Consider the following 18,641-nt stretch of genomic DNA (forward strand, 5'->3'; position numbering starts at 1 on the left):
CCGGTTCAGGGCCCCCTCCCCTCGGTCGGCTAAGCCTCAAATGCGTACCCGGTGCGGTGTGTAGTAAACATCGCTACTGGGGAGACAAAGGCGGTCGGGCGTGGTGCTGGCCACTCACCCCCCCCCCCCGCACCCCCTCGTGTACCGTCCGGGCCTCCATAGGTGCTGCTGGCTAAAAGCACTTACACCAACAGCCTGTTAAGGCTACACGGGGGATCTTTGTCATTGTCTAGGCAAAGGAGGAGACACGGAGAGAAGGGGGACGAGGGGTAGGGGTAGGGGGAGGTGGGGAGGCTGGGGGGGGGGGTATCGAGCAGGCAGGCGCACGCCTCCCTTCTTCAAAAGGACGTCGACTCGATGTTTCCCCGATGCGCGCTCACGTGAACGCGCCCACGTGAACGCGACCGTTGCGCGGAACGACCGGGCAGGAGGACTGAACGAAAAAAAAACAGAGAGAACATATTCACAAAACAACATCACGCCTTATTTTATTTCGTTGAAACAGACGACGCGTGATAGATAAATAACCGCTCTACTATAACGACACCAGCCTGTAGCAGCAGCAGCGGCGGCGGCAGCAGCCTCGTGTTGACATCAACATCTCCTGCGATGGTCGGAGCGGGCTCCGAGTCGCCTTACCCTGGCACTTGCAGGGTCCCACCACGGCGGCGATGATGATTACGACGACGACGATGATGATGATCTGGGCCGTGCTGGGGGTTGCTGCCGGAACGTTCATCGCTTTCCCGACGGCGCTGGGAGAAGGCGGGGCCGTTCGGCGATACGATGCGCGGCCTCCACCACACAAAGAGTCGCTGATCGATCCCCGCACTCTTTATGGCAGCGACGTTGATGAAGCTGTTGTTGTTGGTCATGCTGGTGGCAACGGCGACGACGACGGTGGTCGTGTTGTCAGAGGAAGAGAAGCGACACGGGGGGAAGAGACGAGCACCTTTGACGAGGATGGAGGAAGAGGAGGTGGTGGCACGTTCAGGAATCTGCCGTCGGCGGTGCCTCCGTTTGTCCCGGCGAGGGCTTTTGAGGTTCGACGCAAACGACAGGCGGCGGGGAAGACGGTCAACGCCGAGAATGCTCGCTCACCAACACCACCAGAACCAGCACCACCGTCACCATCACCACCATCAGCAGCAGCCACAACGGCGGCGGAGGACGTGAACGCCAAAGCGGAGCAGGCGGACGCAACCTCAATCCCGCACTCGCCACGTCCGGCGCTCGCTGATAACGGGACGGAGGTGGACACTGAAGTTGACCTCTCATCACCCGGACAGTCGTCCTCTTCATCATCATCGGATAACATCACAGAAGCGAGTGACCACTCGCCAAAGGTCATCACCCCGAAGACGAAGAGCGCAAGCGGACGCGCGGAGAGAATCCCACGGGCGAGGAATCCATTCAAGCCGGTGACGAGCGAGACGTACGGCGCCTACGCGATCCTCGGCTTCTCGCTGCTCCTCTTCGCAGTGGGCCTCGCCAGCAACCTCACCGTCATCTGCGTGGTGTGCAACAACCGCTACATGAAGAACGTCTCCAACTCGCTGCTGGCCAACATGGCCTTCTGGGATTTCCTGGTCATCTTCGTGTGCCTGCCGCTCACGGCCGTTCACGAGCTGTCCAAGCGCTGGGTGCTGGGCGACTTCACGTGCAAGCTGGTGCCGTACCTCGAGGTGAGGCTCGCGACTTACCTTACCTGAACGCGTGCACGAATGCACGCGCGACACCAAAAAGGGGGGGGGGGGGGGGGGGTAAAGGCGCAGCCCTGCAGTGTGGTCGCTTACATCACTGCTGTCGAAGGGGGCTTTTTTTTGCTCTACTCATTGACTCTTCCACGCGTGGAAGAGGTGGGAGTTACCCACACATCACCACAATCACACGTGACCTACCGAGCTACAGTACTGTGGTGGATCCATTCATGTGTGTGTGTTTATATATAGCGTGGACAGACGCGGAGAGATTGCATAGACTTGCCCCATTGATTAAAATACCGCGACGGGAGACTGAATCGAACCGGTGACCTCTGGGTTGTAATTGTATGTATTGTGTTGAACTTCTTTTGCAATGCGCGTAGCCAACCGTGCTAACCAATCACACCGAGGCAGAATTCGTCGTGCACATAAAACTGTATTGTGCTTAAATACTGTTCGTGCAGAAAGACAACAAGAGCGAAGATCCCCCGTATAGCCTACACAGGCGGGTTAGGGCAAAGTGCAGCGTTAGGTCCTGGGTAATATTCCGTGCAATGTCCTGTCTCAATGTGGAGGTAAACACGCACGCACGCTCAGCGAGTTTTTTTGTTTTGATGGCAAGGAAAAAAAGTATTTGATCCCCTGCTGATTTTGTACGTTTACCCACTGACAAAGTAATGATCAGTCTATAATTTTAATGGTAGGTTTATTTGAACAGTGAGACAGAATAAAAAAAAATCCAGAAAAACGCATGTCAAAAATGTTATAAATTGATTTGCATTTTAATGAGGGAAATAAGTATTTGACCCCTCTGCAAAACATGACTTAGTACTTGGTGGCAAAACCCTTGTTGGCAATCACAGAGGTCAGACGTTTCTTGTAGTTGGCCACCAGGTTTGCACACATCTCAGGGGGGATTTTGTCCCACTCCTCTTTGTAGATCATCTCCAAGTCATTAAGGTTTCGAGGCTGACGTTTGGCAACTCGAACCTTCAGCTCCCTCCACAGATTGTCTATGGGATTAATGTCTGGAGACTGGCTAGGCCACTCCAGGACCTTAATGTGCTTCTTCTTGAGCCACTCCTTTGTTGCCTTGGCCGTGTGTTTTGGGTCATTGTCATGCTGGAATATCCATCCACGACCCATTTTAAATGCCCTGGCTGAGGGAAGGAGGTTCTCACCCAAGATTCGACGGTACATGGCCCCGTCCATCGTCCCTTTAATGCGGTGAAGTTGTCCTGTCCCCTTAGCAGAAAAACACCCCCAAAGCATGTTTCCACCTCCATGTTTGACGGTGGGGATGGTGTTCTTGGGGTCATAGGCAGCATTCCTCCTCCAAACACGGCGAGTTGAGTTGAGCACTCCCTTTAAGAGTGTGCTCCTAATCTCAGCTCGTTACCTGTATAAAAGACACCTGGGAGCCAGAAATCTTTCTGATTGAGAGGGGGTGAAATACTTATTTCCCTCATCAAAATGCAAATCAATTTATAACATTTTTGACATGCGTTTTTCTGGATTTTGTTGTTATTGTCTCACTGTTCAAATAAACCTACCATTAAAATTATAGACTGATCATTTCTTTGTCAGTGAGCAAACGTACAAAATCAGCAGGGGATCAAATACTTTTTTCCCTCACTGTAGGTCAAACGTGGTTGTTCATAGCTCATCGTCAACACCACACAAGTCCCTTGATCATTCCGGTCAGAATGAATACTAACTCGATTGTGTTACGACCTAAATGATTCAAGCAAGCGATGTGATTGACAGAACTGAGACACACACACGCGCGCGCAGATGGACACACGAGGTCTGTAGGCGCATCAATGCTGTAGGCGCCGTGGCCCACGCCTGTGATCCCAGGGCTATGCGCTGCTGATGAGACCAAGGGAGCCGAAACCGGATCCAGGGTTGCCGGCTATACTTAAAGCGATTACAATTATTGATCCGTAAGCCGCAATTCCCAATGGACGACCCGCACCTTTGTGAGTATTAATAAACATTATTCATCCCTTTGTTAATCTACTGCTGGATGAAGGCTTCCCCGCAATAAACATGCTATATAATATATAGGCCTACTTGCACGTGTGTGTGTTATGCTGGCAAATATAGGCGGCACAGATTGTGCCGGCCAGTCATCTCAGTCAACCCATGGCATCTGGGTCAGTCCCGTGACATCCTGCCTGCGGGCGTTCGACACTTCACGTGGCCTTAACGTCCACATAGCCTGGCACGAGCACCGTCACCGCCACTTAGTGGCCAACGGCGGTTGTTGTTTGTTTGTGGCCGGGCGTGGTTGCTGGCCACCCACGCCCTCGTGTTCGCTGGCCACCCACGCCCTCGTGTTCCACGCCGCCCTTCATTGCTGTTCGCTAACAGCACTTGTGCACCAACAGTCTGCTAAAGGCTATATGGCAGGATGTTTGTGCTATGTGTGTACCTGTACAATCCAAGTACACGCACACACATGATCGGGGGTTCGGATTTGCCCAATTTTGGAGAGAAGCAAAAATAAATTACACCGCAAATGACGCGATTGGAATCTACGTGGCAACCATCGCCCCACGGCTGCGAAAGCTTGGCAGGGCCCTCCTGAAAAAGAGGCATGAGACTCGGCAAGGGTTTCCTGGGTAAACAAGTGTAATAGTAATGATAGGAATCAAATAATTACAACGGTAACGGAATCACGTGGATCGCGGAACCGAAATCATCACAATGTTCAACGTGAGCATCATTCTGGATTTTTGAGGTTTCTGGGTGGTCTTACACAACGGTGGCTGCCTACGCATTAAAGGCCGTGTCTAATTTGCCCTGCAATTGATCGTGTGATTCCGTTACCTTTGAATTGCATTCCTCCCTCCCCACATAGGAAGATCCCACAGTACAGCCGGCATACCTGAACACACGAATATGACTTGCCAATATATATACAGAAGACAAAGATACAGAAGACAAAGATCCCCCGTATAGCCTTAACAAACTGTTAGCGAGCACCTATTAAGGACGGCACGGCACACCAAGGGGTGGGTGGCCAGCACCACCCCCGGCCGCCTTTGTCTCCCTAGTGGCAATGTTTACACACCCTACCAGGTACTTATTTCAGGCTGAATCGACCTCGGGGAGGCCCAGGATAATCGTCACTGGTGTTGACCATGAGCGAGAATCAAACCCGGGTCGATATATACACACATACACAGACCGGCCACGGCTAACAATCAGTGGTGAATTAAATTTGAACCGGGTCCTGGGTACCCCCTTCACCAACACTGCACTGACGAGCGCGGTGTAGTATGGTGAAATAACCCCCCCCCCTCCCCCAAAGACCGACAGGGCGTGGGGGGAGGGGGGCAGTGGATTGTCAAAGAGCTGCAAACTGCAAAGGATTGAGATTGGATTCCCCCATCCTTCAATCCTCCTGACCACCCACCACGCATTCGTCTTTACGAGTACACCAAATAAATAACCTCCTTTCAAATATTAAATAACGCCCGTTACTGGACGCTGCACGCGCCTGATGATGGGTAAACGCTTCCCACGTGCATAAAGCTGCAATGCCAATCCTCTAAAACCGCACCCCACGCACCCACAACACCAACCAATATTCGCCATTCGCCACTCAGAGACGGTGACATCGCCACGGCCCTCTGTGCCAGGCCGGGTGCACTTTGAGGCGATCACGTGGAGTGTCGAATGCTCGCTGCTGGCAGGTCACAGGACAGAGCCAGATGCAATGGTGTTGACCGACTGAGATGACTGGCTGATGCACCACCTTTACCACACCGCCCCTACTGAATTTTATCCACCCGGCGCTCCGCTCGTCGTTGCGAGCGTCGCTCCATCTGCGCCTCCGTTCTTGTATGCACGTATGTTGAACTTACACCGTACGTAGCCAACCGTGCCTCCAAATGACCAGTAGCATCCTCCACCCACTCGCCCACCCACCTTCACCCATACCCACCCCGTATACCCACGCAAACAGGTGGCCAGCCTGGGCATCACCACGTTCACGCTCGCCGCCCTCTGCCTCGACCGCTTCCACGCCGCCACCAACGTGCGCCTGCACTACGAGCAGACGGAGGGCTGCATCTCGCGTGGCGGAAAACTCGCCGTGGTGTGGCTGGGTGCCCTCGTGCTCTCCACGCCCGAGCTGCTCATCCACGGCCTGGCGGGCAGGGACAGCGTGAGCAACAACAACAACCACCACCACTACCAGGACCACCAGAACACCCAGCAGCAGGGGGTGGCGGTGGCCGGAGGCGCTTCAAATGCCGCGGCCGGCGCCGGCTCCACGCTGCCGTACGACCGCTGCGAGATGCGAGTCCCGCACGAGCTGCCGGACTTCCTGTACATGCTCTCGGCCACGTACCGCGCCGCACGCCCGTGGTGGTTCTTCGGCTGCTACTTCTGCCTGCCCATCGCCTTCACCGTCACCTGCTCCGTGCTGACCGCGCGCAGGATGAAGGGAGCCGGGTATTGAACTCGGGTTTTCGTTGCTTGACGCACACGCGGGTTCACGGTGGGAGGGGGGGGGGCTCTCGGTTGGGATGATGATCTCCGGGTCTCGCGACGTGCGGGCCGTGCGGTTTCTAGGACCCCTCTCCCTCCCCCATCTCCCCCAGGGGCTCGCTTTTGTGTTGGGGGGGAGTGGGTTGGAGGAAGGGGGGGGGTCTCGGGACGGGGTTGAGATTGGAAGCAGCTGATGGCGTTGTGGTGTTCTGTAGAGAGATGCCGAGCGTGCGCCATGTGCTTCTTTGAATTCACACCGAGCTCAATCGTCCACGTGCGCAATCACTCGGATCGCGCGCACGCACAGACGCGCATACAGAGGTAAAGATCCCGCCCCCATCCCCTGTAGCCTTTAAACAGACTGTTGGGGCAAGTGCCGTTGGCGAGCACTTAAGACCGGCACGGCACACGTATGCATGCATGCACGCACGCGCATACACACACACTTACACCATTGCACGCACTGATAAGACACGTAGAATCCACATAAACACACAAAGGCAAAGATCCCCCATCGAACCTTTAACAGACTGTTGGGGCAAGTACTATTAGCGAGCACTTAAGGCGGGCACGGCGCACGGGGGAGTGGGTGGCCAGCACCACGCCCTGTCGCCTTTGTCTCCCCACTGCTGGCTACTCATTTTAAGACCGAGTCGACCTAGGGGAGACCAATGACCGGTTCAAATATTCGTCGCCGTTATATCGGCCGTGAGTGGAAATCACCCACAACATACTCCACAACAACAACAACAAAACAACCGCCGTTCGCCACTAAGTGGCGGTGACGTCGCCACGACGCCTGTACCAGGCCAGGTGCACTTTGAGGCCACGTGAAGTGTCGCAAGCCTGCTGGCAGGGGTTCACGGGACAGACCCCAGGTGCCCATGGGTTGACTGACTGAGATGACTGGCAGGTGCACAAACACACTCACATTCTGACCCATGTTTTCCACTAAACACCATATGGTGCTCACAAATCGGCCTTTTTACACAGTAAAAAGAAAATTCGCATTCTTTCAGCAATATCCGTACGCCATGAAACAAGCAGAGTCTAATTTTTGTTTAACCTTATTTCAGCTAAATTCTTACTTTTTCATGTTGGGTTTGTTTATGATTTGGTTACACAATACTTAACGGGAACTGGACTGCAAATGAAATGGATGCGTACTCGACTCTAACGGACGTAAAAAAAAATGTAAACACATCACTCGAGCGCTATTTAACACAGCGCGAAGACAACAAAAACTCAACCGTTTAATCAACAACACTGTGTGACCTTCAAAGGAGAATAATAAACAATGGACGACGTTTCGGGCAATGGCCCTACAGTACTCCATAGCACAATCACGGAACGCAGATTTCAGTCTTACACGCCGGGACTTCATTTATCGCAGGATATTTTTCCAGGGATGGTGCAAAGGCTGGCTTGGAGTAGAAATTATTGGCCTAAGGCACTACCACTTAAGAGCACAAAGCTCACCTTTGCATGAAAACCATCCATTATTATACTGTACATTGCCTATATTCGTATAATCGTATGAACAGGTTAATACAACAATTCATGGACTCACCGTTGTTTCTCATTGGCGACAAAATAAAACGAGATGGTTGTGTGTGGACAAAATACATCGTGAGAAGGTCAACAGTGGCTGTCCTATGGATAGACTCGCCCTCGCGATAGGAACGTGGAATGGCAGCAACCACTTTACTCAGAGTCGGTTATCGACAGGCGGCGATCACCAACACCGCAATGCTTGTATAGGCAGGTAATCGCGATTTCTTCACGACCATGATCGCTCCGAATTCCCGCTCGATCTCCGCGGCATCTCCGTGCGCCCGATTATTTAAGGGCAGGGGATTTTAACGACGCCTTAGCCCCCCCGACCCTGGGATCAACAGCTGGGAAGCTTTCAATCCGTCCGGATAACAGCGCTTGGACTCGGTCGCTCCGATCGTCCCCATGGGATCGACCGCCAACAACAGCTTTTAAAAATCAATAGCGGCCCATCTGTTGTTATGGAGTAAATGAAATTAAGAAGCGTGGAAAGAGCCCGATGAATCGAGCACACGTGCATATGTAGTAACTAGTAACGACACCCCTCTTGCCCAGTTAGTAGGCTTAGCCATGCCTTCTCTCGGCTGTAGCGTCACACTCACTATAAGAGTTTACGAACAAATTAAGCCTTCCATAATTTAGTCCTGCACAGCAGAGGGCAGTTCAGAAAAATTCCACCATCAATGTACTGTGCGCCTGTGCTTCCGCGTCTATGTCTTATGCCAACCCGCACTGACCAGCGTGGGGAAGTATGGTTGGAGTTAGGAGGCCTTTATCCAACGGTGGATTGGCAAAAGGGTGTTACTTTGTACACTGTAGTAGTAATAATAATAATTTAAATGTATAAAGCACCCGTAAACAATAGTTCTCAGGGCGCTACTGTAGGCACCGTTCTTCAAAATATCCAGACACAACTATTCGTAGCCGAGGGCAATAAATAAAAATGTTCACACAAATATCCGCTTTTACTTTTTCAAAGTTAGCAAATGCATAGACTCAGTGCCATTCAAATACTCCGGGTATAAACTTTCACACACCTAGATTTGAATGAAAACAAAGTTTGCCCTGGAATATCAAATATTTTGGGTTGCGTTTTGTTCAATACCGGGCAATGGACCCCACTCTGAACAACATGTGCCTGAGTTTATTTCAGGTAAGGCCCTTTGAATGTAAAAAAACAAATCTCTCTTTGGATTGAGACCTGGCCAAGGCAGCAAAGACATTCCATGGGAAGGGAGGATTTACAGGGCCTACCCTTTACCCTTCTAGAACACCACCATCATCATCATAGAGTGATTAACATCACCCACCCCAGTAACTCACGACCGCTAAAAGGCTATTCTGTACAGGGGTGTGAAGGTGCCCGGATTCATCAAATAATATCGATCTGTTAATTAAATTATGCTATGGGTTCACGCAGTAGCGTACCTGGCGTGGGGCAGCCAGGGGGTGCCTTGGCCCCTACTGGTGGCCAAAGCTTCAGAGTTGGGGCCCCCTTGACAACCACCATGAGATATGTTTTCAACAACGGCGTTGTTAAAAACATTTCCGATTACCGCACCCCCCCCCCCCCCAGTTGATAATGTAGCAACTGCGCCATTGGGTTCGCGTGACCCCCCCCTCCCCCCATCATCAGCCACGAAAGGCTGCTACAATTCCACAATGTTCCAAAGAAAAAGGAATAATCGATCATTAAAATCGATGTGATGGCGCCCCTGTATGGCGAAAATTAATCCAACCGCGAAGGTTACCGTCGCGATTATATTCCGAAATAGAATTACATGGTAAAACATTATTTAAATTTGAAATAAAAAAGTAGACAGTTTAATTCCAACAAATGTAAATCACGTGTCAAAATAAAATGTACGCACTCATCCATTGCATTAACAGTAAAGCGCGGCACAAACCGTTTGAGTCTGCAGTCTCGTTGCTGCGTGTGTTATACCCGTCAGCGGAATAACATTTCAATGCGTAGACCACAATTATATTCGATTTCCATTTTACAAGGCGCCCTTCAACATAGATGCGAGAATGCTGTATGGTTCACAAAGTGCTCAATATTCATGGGTGACTTGACAGTCTGAGCACAACTGTCACGGAACCGACGCAGCTCTCAAGGGGTGAGTAAAACATACAGGGAGGGAGGGCTTCAGCTATCATCGAATACATTCTGGGTCAGTTTAACAACACGGAGTAGAATATGCAGAGGATGTTGTGGGTCGCTGATAGCCCTGGAGTGGGTGGCACCAAATTGGTATATCCACAGCCATAGCGAGAGGGATACTGGTGTGCAGGACAGGGGAAATAATTTGCGGGTCACCGACCCAAACAAACTCGGCTGAAATTAATTATCTGTTTTTAATGTACAGTAAACAAATCAATATATATTTTTAATTTTACCAAGTAAAGCAACCCGAGCTATGCAGCCGTTTATCAGAAGCGACCGGGCCACAAATAATAACTTAACGAAGCGGCTTTTTACGTGCAAATGTATAACAGCCAAATACTCTATACGAACGTTTCTAAATGTGGAGGGAAAAACCGGAGGACTCGGGAGAAAAATCCACGCCGGCACGGGGAGAGAGACACTCAGACTCCAAACATACAGCACGCGTCAGGGTGTGGATGGAACCCACGATCTGCTGTATACCTGGCGAGGTAGTTAACATCTCGCCTCCACGGCACCCAGTACCTGGGCGGAAATGACAAATGTGTAATGACCAGTTGCTTAATTACAGTCGACACAGTCAGGAACGGTTTTTTTCCGAGCATTATAGATTTTGTCCACGCCACATATAAAGTCGCCTCTGTCCTCATGACAATGGCAACAACAGTCTTCTTCTTTTGTATGGCATTTTTTGGGATTGCAACAGATTGGAAATTGATGTCGAGATTTGATATCCAACGATGTTGAGTCCTAGGATCTAATTTCTATACAAATTGTATACAATCGTTCTCAGCGCCCTGATAACGATTGTTTAAGGGCGCTTTATCAATTTAAATTATTATATTGTACACCTATGCACGCATTGGATATAGGGTACACAGACTTAGAATTGTCATCTAGTGGTAGTGCCTTACGCCAAATAATTTGTACGCCTCCAAGCCGGCCCAAGTAGATAGAATTCCAGAAACATATCGATTGAGAGAAGACGAAAAAAAAGTCCTTGGTTACGAATCTCGGTTAGAAGCTGTGATCGAGTGAGGCAGTGGAAAACTAATCAAGGCTGCGCTGTCTCTTCTGCCGCTAGCGAGCCGGGCGAGGGATGGTAAACATTCTACAGAGCCTCCTGAACAAGGGCCACAAGACAGCTCATCGGCTGCCAAAGAAAGCCGCGCAGGACAAGACAAACTGTGTCAAATATCACGGGCGCCGGCTGGCGAGGATTGCAGCTTATTGAGTAAGCTCTTAAGGAGTTTAAGGGCTAGGAGGGTTTTTTTTGTTCTATCTGAGATGGGCCCTCTGTGTTGAGAGTTGGTTGTACGCCGAGCCTATGCATGTTGGTGGTGTTTGTAGTGCAGTGGCACACGAGAGGGTAGGTGGCCAGAACCATGCCCGGCCGCCTTTGCCTCCCCAGTAGCGATGACTAGAGTATTTGCCAGCTGTAAATTTCCACGTGATAAGCCACTTCGCTGAGCTATCATTGGTGGTAGCCAGGTCGCTTCTGAAAAAGAGCGAAATAGCTCAGTGGGTCTTCCCTGGTCAAATAAATAAAAAAAAACCATGAGTTTGCGGCACACTTCTTGTGACATGCATGTACGCACGTTGAACTTCTTTCACACTGTACGTGGCCAAGCGTGCTGATCGGGAGGTGCGTGCGGGGGAAGGACAACAAACTAAACACGCGCAAACAAAAACCACCATTCCTCGTGACTCGATTCCTCCTTCCCTCCTCCCCACTTCCGACGCGCAGCGCCGCCGCTCACAACAAACCTTCGCCGGGCGAAGCGGGCCCCGCCACGTCGCTGACGCGCGGCAGCACCCGGCAGCAGCTGCGCCTCGAGCGGCAGATGAACTGCGCCGTCGTGGCCCTGGCCACCGCCTATGCCTGCTGCCTGGTGCCCGAGATCGTGTGCAGCATGGTGTGGGAGTACGCCGGCGTCGGGGGCGGCCAGTCGCCTGCGCTCGACGTTCTGCACACCGTCGCCCAGTACCTGCTCTTCTCCAAGTCGTGCCTCAGCCCCGTGCTGCTGCTCGGCCTCTGCCGCGAGCTGGCGAGGGCGGCCCGCGCCTGCTGCTGCTGCTGCTGCCCCTGCCCGGAGACGGGGGGCGGCGAGGGTTCCGCGGAGGCGCCCTCGTCGCCGGCGCCGCCCGGCGGCGGCGCGGTCGTGGCGCTCTCCCCGTGCGTGGCGACGGTGGCGAGCGACGAGAACGAGAACGAGCGGCCGGCCGGGGAGATGGAGCTGTTCACGTTCAGCACCGTGCAGCGCGAGCTCACCACCTTCTCCACCGCTTGAGTCGCCCGGCCCGGAGATCGTCGGGTGTGCAGGCCGTGCAACTGCACACTTGTTGGTGGGCTATGAATATCGGTGGGGTGAGGGGGAGGAGGGGTGGGGGGAGGTATTGTACGCGACGGGGGTCGACCCCATTTCACTCATTGCACCAGGGCCCATGCCAACCACGCTCCTACGCCCACTGAGCCTGTTTGCAGTGCCTGCGCAATTGGTTCACATAACACACAGCCTAGACACCAGCGATTCTAGGACAGAGTAAAGAAGGTGTGTGTGTGTGGGGGGGGGGGGGGGGGTTGGGGGGGGTAGTGTGAAGGGGGTGGCACTACCAATTATTGGGGGTGGTGGTGGCGGCGGTAGTGGTGGTCACACGCATTCACATACCAACACTTTCAATGTAAAACTCCATAAAGCGGGAGATTGTTGTAGTTGTTGTTCGAGCCGACCTTGAAGGTGCAGTTTGTGATCGCGTAGCTGCTGTGGAATCTGGCACGAAGGAAGGAAGTGATGGCAGGATACGGTGGCATTAACGACCACTTAACGTTGAACTCTGAGTGTCGCTACATCCACCCTGAGGACGAGTGTCTCCCATTTACAGGGGGGTAGGGAGGTGGGTGGGGAGGGCACGTTCCCTCATTCCGGTCGCCCACAGAATGACCTCTGCCAAGAAGTCCCATCTGTCCCTTGTGTGCTGGTGTACCATACAGCACTCTCCAACAGCTCAAGGGACAACCGTGCAATTCCTCACGCCCATCGCTGGTGCAAGGGCCTCCACTAGATGGAGCTCCAGAGAGCACCTCGAGGAGCGGTCCTTGGCCTACTCTTCCACGCTGGCCAGACGTCTTGAAAGTGATGGGAATCGCCCGCACTTTACCCCACTCCACTCGACTTGACCGCCCAGCGCACGCAGACTAGCTAAAACTACGGTGCTTCTTTCTCACATCACAGCGCCGTTGGGGTGTGGCACGGATGCAGAGAGAGGCCTCGTTGAAACAGACTGCATTTTGTTTTGTTTTAAAAAGAAAACAAATCCCCCCCACACGGCATCGCTTTAGCCGTGCGCAACTTCTGGGCACGAGTGCCCCCAGCAAACGCCGTACGAAGGCTTACGGTGGTGTGGCCAGTATGCCCGTGCATGCTCCCCTATCTGATGTTGATACAGATACTCATTTTGGGTTGAGTCTAAACCAGGGGTGGGCAAATTTTTTGACTCGCGGGCCACAATGGGTTCTAAAATTTGACAGAGTTGCCGGGCCAGGAACAGATGGAGTGTTTGTGTGAACTAATATAAATGACATGTAAAAATAATTATATGAAAGGATTTGGCCTTTAACAGGTAGCAAAGCATTTATTTGCAAGGCGATTTAACAAATTGCACGAACATGAACAATACAAAAACATGTAACTCCCGGTCAAAGTGCGCCATCTCATGGGGAAATGGGGGCATTACAGGAGAAGGGGAAAATTTTATTAAAAAATATTATTATTTGTACAAGTTCGGCGGGCCGGATTAAAAAGCCCAACGGGCCGTACTTGGCCCATGTCTGGTCTAAACTAAACTGAACTATTTGTTGTTGTTTTTGCGAGGTAAGGCCCCAACTGAGCTATAAAGCTCTCTTTGAGAAGCCATCAGAGCTCTCACCAATGATCGCTCAACAAAGTGGCCCCTCGCGCGGACATTGAACGCAGCCAGACACTTTAAAACCCCGTGATGTTGATTCTAAACGTGCAGGGAGCAAAATCCCACGCGACCACGGGGACAGAGAGAGAGAGACAACACAAACTCCAAATATACAGCAGCAGCAGCAGGCGTCAGCGTCGGGATCGAACCCACGGACCTCCCGCATACCAGGCGAGGTAGTCAACATCACTCCACAGCGGTGCCACACGTACCCGGACGATGTCCCCATGTGGACGAGATGCCCACTGAGGTAGGGATCGAGGCAGATAAGACACACGTACAATCAGGAGGCGGGCGGCTTCAGTTCTCGTCAATCCTCTACGTGTTGATCCTTGCAATAAGGCGAAACAGTTCACGGATTCAGAGCTCCGCACGCTTGCGGCTGAACTGCAGCACTGTATATGTAAACCGTTGTTATCGATTCGTCGATTTTCTTGCTGAATCGTCTTCATCGCCTATGGGACGTGAAGCCCACGGTAGACGCATCGAATCACGGGAGCGAGAATCGACATTTCTTGTGTAACCGGATCGCTTCGACCCCCTCGCAGCCACAAGCGTAAAAGAATCGAATATTGAATGGAATCGGAACCTTTTTGGAATACAGCGATTCGCAGAGTCGCCTTGGCTAGGGGTCAATCGATATCACCATCGTCACCATCGAACAATCATCAGCCACGATCGATCCACTGCTGGATGAAAGCATGCCCTCCCACCTCTTGGTTGCCACCAGCCTCTCGCGACCCTGCCATGCAACCACCGACCCAGCGCGCGTCCACGCATCGTTAGCGCGCTAAATTAATATCGGTTGCACATTATTAATAATTTTCACGTTTCCCAAAAAGCCAATACAGTACTTTAACAAAAAATGATTACACTTAAAAATAAAACACTCCCACTATGGTATGATTAATATTCAGCAGAGTGCTGGATTTATATAATCCAACAATGCCACTATAGAGTCAGGCTTACAAACGAATCGCGATGTGTGAATGGCAGTTGTCAGTAAGTAATTACACCCTTCATAAAGACGGACGCACGCCTCTCACTTATTAAACGGTTCCAGCGTAGAATTTCCATTTAAATTAACTGAGCGTGCAGCCTCCGACTTCCAGTCGCCGCCAATTATTCGTTTGTTATAAATATCCGTGCATTTGTTTGAAAAAGAAAAGAAAAACGGCTGCCAAACACGATTGCCATATCTCACAGCCTCCGGAACACACACCAGGTCACCACCAACCACACCAGGTCACCACCACCAACAACCACACCAGGTCACCACTAACAACAACCACACCAGGTCACCACCACCAACTACCACACCAGGTCACCACCAACCACACCAGGTCACCACCACCAACCACACCAGGTCACCACCACCAACAACCACACCAGGTCACCACCAACCACACCAGGTCACCATCAACCACACCAGGTCACCACCAACCACACCAGGTCACCACCACCAACCACACCAGGTCACCACCACCAACAACCACACCAGGTCACCACCACCAACAACCACACCAGGTCACCACCACCACCAACCACACCAGGTCACCACCACCAACCACACCAGGTCACCACCACCAACAACCACACCAGGTCACCACCACCACCAACCACACCAGGTCACCACCACCAACAACCACACCAGGTCACCACCACCAACAACCACACCAGGTCATCACCACCACCAACCACACCAGGTCACCACCACCAACCACACCAGGTCACCACCACCAACCACACCAGGTCACCACCACCAACAACCACACCAGGTCACCACCAACCACACCAGGTCACCATCAACCACACCAGGTCACCACCACCAACCACACCAGGTCACCACCACCAACAACCACACCAGGTCACCACCAACCACACCAGGTCACCACCACCAACAACCACACCAGGTCACCACCACCAACCACACCAGGTCACCACCACCAACCACACCAGGTCACCACCACCGACCACACCAGGTCACCACCACCACCAACCACACCAGGTCATCACCACCAACCACACCAGGTCATCACCACCAACCACACCAGGTCACCACCACCAACCACACCAGGTCACCACCACCAACCACACCAGGTCACCACCACCACACCAGGTCACCACCACCACCAACCACACCAGGTCACCACCACCAACCACACCAGGTCACCACCACCAACCACACCAGGTCACCACCACCACCACCACCAACCACACCAGGTCATCACCACCAACCACACCAGGTCACCAACACCAACCACACCAGGTCACCACCACCAACCACACCAGGTCACCACCACCACCAACCACACCAGGTCATCACCACCAACCACACCAGGTCATCACCACCACCACACCAGGTCACCACCACCAACCACACCAGGTCACCACCAACCACACCAGGTCATCACCACCAATCACACCAGGTCACCACCACCACCAACCACACCAGGTCACCACCACCACCACCAACCACACCAGGTCACCACCAACCACACGTGGCTTATCGACTGCTCAGATCAAGAGGCTTCCTTCCTAAAGCCGTTGAACGTCAACTCGCGATCCTGCGACGGTCAGGATCCATCTCGCAACCCCCGCCACCCCCTCAAACCTCGGGTAGGACCTCAATTCACAAATTCCCACTGTTCGCCATCGCAGTGGTTCTCTTGGGGGCGCGTTTCTCTCCTTTCGGCTGCCATTCCGTCACCAGTCTCGTCCATCAGCCGTCGTCCACTGCCACTTGCAGTGGCTCGTGCCAAAGGCCACTTTAAACAACGGCCAATTCGCTGTCTCTGATCGCGCGGTTGTCCGCTGATCCTCACGCTCAGGGGCGGAGCCAGGATTTTCAGCCCGGGGGTGACATTCAACAAATTTTAATTTCAAGAATGATTACAGAGTCAGGCTGTTGAACTAGACGCCATCGGTTGGCGACACACTCTGACAATGCAGTTGCACGGAGTCCGCCAGACCGAGTGTCGTACACTTATACGCAGAATGTTTCAGATTTTCGATTTTTTATTTTTTGTCGGGGGTGACAATTGTCTACCCTGTCACCCCCCTGGCTCCGCCCCTGCTCACGCTCCACTTGCTGCGCTCTTCGACGCAATCCTCGGCATGCACATCTTCCGCGCTTCTTTTTGCACTTTGCAGCTTTTTTCAATTTCAATTGGCTAATTTGGTCGTCACGGCAGGTCAAGAAGGCGCTGGTTTCGGCGGTGGGTGTTCGTGGAATTTGTTTGTGGCGAGCGGATCGGGGTATTTTTTTTGTTTGTTTACTAACGTGGCTCTACAAAATGTTGCACGCACGGTACGGGTTGGGCAGGTGGAATGTCAAAACGCTGAGACGCTAAAAAGCAACGACGCTGGCCCTGGTACGGCACATTTCAACGATAAAATCCCTGACGATGCAGTGCTGACGAATTAAATACCCACCCCCTACCCCCCCACCCCATTCACAAGCCGAGAAATACACGGTTATGAAATATGAACAGAAACTCTGTTCACGTGGCACAGAGTTGCCCAGTCATGACTGCGCGTGGTTCACGCGACGTTGATTTGCTGAGAACGGTGAGCGACTGAGGTTGGAGAGGCCAGCCTCCCTGTAGTATTGGATTTTTTTATAGCGGAAATGTCTGGTTACAAACAACAACAAGCGCAGGTTCAGTATGGATAACAAGAGAGCACCGTGTTCCAACCAAGCAACCCCAAGTGTGTGTTTTTATTAACCGTTTAAGAATTCAAAGAGACCAGGATGAGTCCTATTTTAAAGAGTGACCTGGATCCCCAACACGACCAGGTGATAACTCATGAGCAATAACATAAAGTACAGCAATGAAGGATGTGAAAAGTCCGAGTAAAGAGAATTCGCTAAATACCGCACAAACGTAAATCAACATTCAAGGTAAATACATATCCTGCAGTTGCGCGTTGGCCTGGGGTAGAATACCCCTAAACTGTTCAAAGTACAATTGAAAGAAGTTCAACATACATACAAGTCACAGGAATATCCATACGTACCGTATCCATGTATCAGTCTCCATCGAAAATAGCCAACACAAGGGGGATGCAACGAGTCAGTAGGGGGCCTGCCCGATTTCTCACTTCAAGAGCCGAATGGCTCACAGGGCTATACCAAAATAAACTGAACTGAAAAATAAACTGAACTTGCAGCTCTGATCACCGCTTTGGGGGGGGGGGGTCATAGCACAGTTGCCAACGTACGGCGCAAAAGAAGTTCAACATACATTCAATTCAGACGGTTCACTTGTTTTGCGAGCACGCTGTGAGTGATGACCACTGCCGCCACCATCATCATCATTGTGTTCTGCTAACAGCGCTTCATGACCGCGATCCCCTATTGCGGTGAACTGAGCCGTGCCCCGCAGACGCGAAGCGCGCCGTTTGTGAATATCGCGTTCGTGACACAGTGTACACACCTATACGGACTGCGCTAAACATAAATCATCTCTTTATACACACAGACAAGGACATAGATGCCCCCCTCCCCCCGTATAGCCTTAACAGACTGTCGAGGCAAGTGCTGTTAGCGAGTAGCACCTACAGTGAGGGAAAAAAGTATTTGAGCCCCTGCTGTTTGTGTACGTTTGCCCACTGACAAAGAAATGATCAGTCTATAATTTTAATGGTAGGTTTATTTGAACAGTGAGAGACAGAATAACAACAACAAAAATCCAGAAAAACGCATGTCAAAAATGTTATAAATTGATTTGCATTTTAATGAGGGA

At 52.0% G+C, this 18,641-nt stretch overlaps 1 protein-coding gene across 1 annotated transcript; it reads left to right on the forward strand.

The window, feature by feature from the left end:
* The first annotated feature begins 284 nt into the window (after positions 1–284).
* Positions 285–12,502, forward strand: GPR37 (G protein-coupled receptor 37). Its single transcript, XM_032954316.2, has 3 exons — positions 285–1,685; positions 5,680–6,170; positions 11,675–12,502. Exons 1-3 carry the CDS (start codon positions 672–674, stop codon positions 12,216–12,218), a joined length of 2,049 nt encoding a protein of 682 aa, XP_032810207.1. The 5' UTR covers positions 285–671; the 3' UTR covers positions 12,219–12,502.
* Positions 12,503–18,641: the final 6,139 nt, after the last annotated feature.

The sequence above is a fragment of the Petromyzon marinus genome, chromosome 14 (assembly GCF_048934315.1).
Source record: "Petromyzon marinus isolate PM22_M1 ecotype Great Lakes invasive population chromosome 14, UKy_Petmar_22M1.pri1.0, whole genome shotgun sequence".
In the NCBI taxonomy this organism is placed as follows: Eukaryota; Metazoa; Chordata; class Hyperoartia; order Petromyzontiformes; family Petromyzontidae; genus Petromyzon; species Petromyzon marinus.

What these genes read in the sequence shown, in the direction of transcription:
- GPR37 (XM_032954316.2), top strand. Translation starts at nt 672, where the DNA reads ATGATGATTACGACGACGACGATGATGATGATCTGGGCCGTGCTGGGG. An exon ending in AGCTGGTGCCGTACCTCGAG is followed by an intron (nt 1,686 to 5,679) that starts GTGAGGCTCGCG and finishes CCACGCAAACAG; the next exon opens with GTGGCCAGCCTGGGCATCAC. An exon ending in CGCAGGATGAAGGGAGCCGG is followed by an intron (nt 6,171 to 11,674) that starts GTATTGAACTCG and finishes TCCGACGCGCAG; the next exon opens with CGCCGCCGCTCACAACAAAC.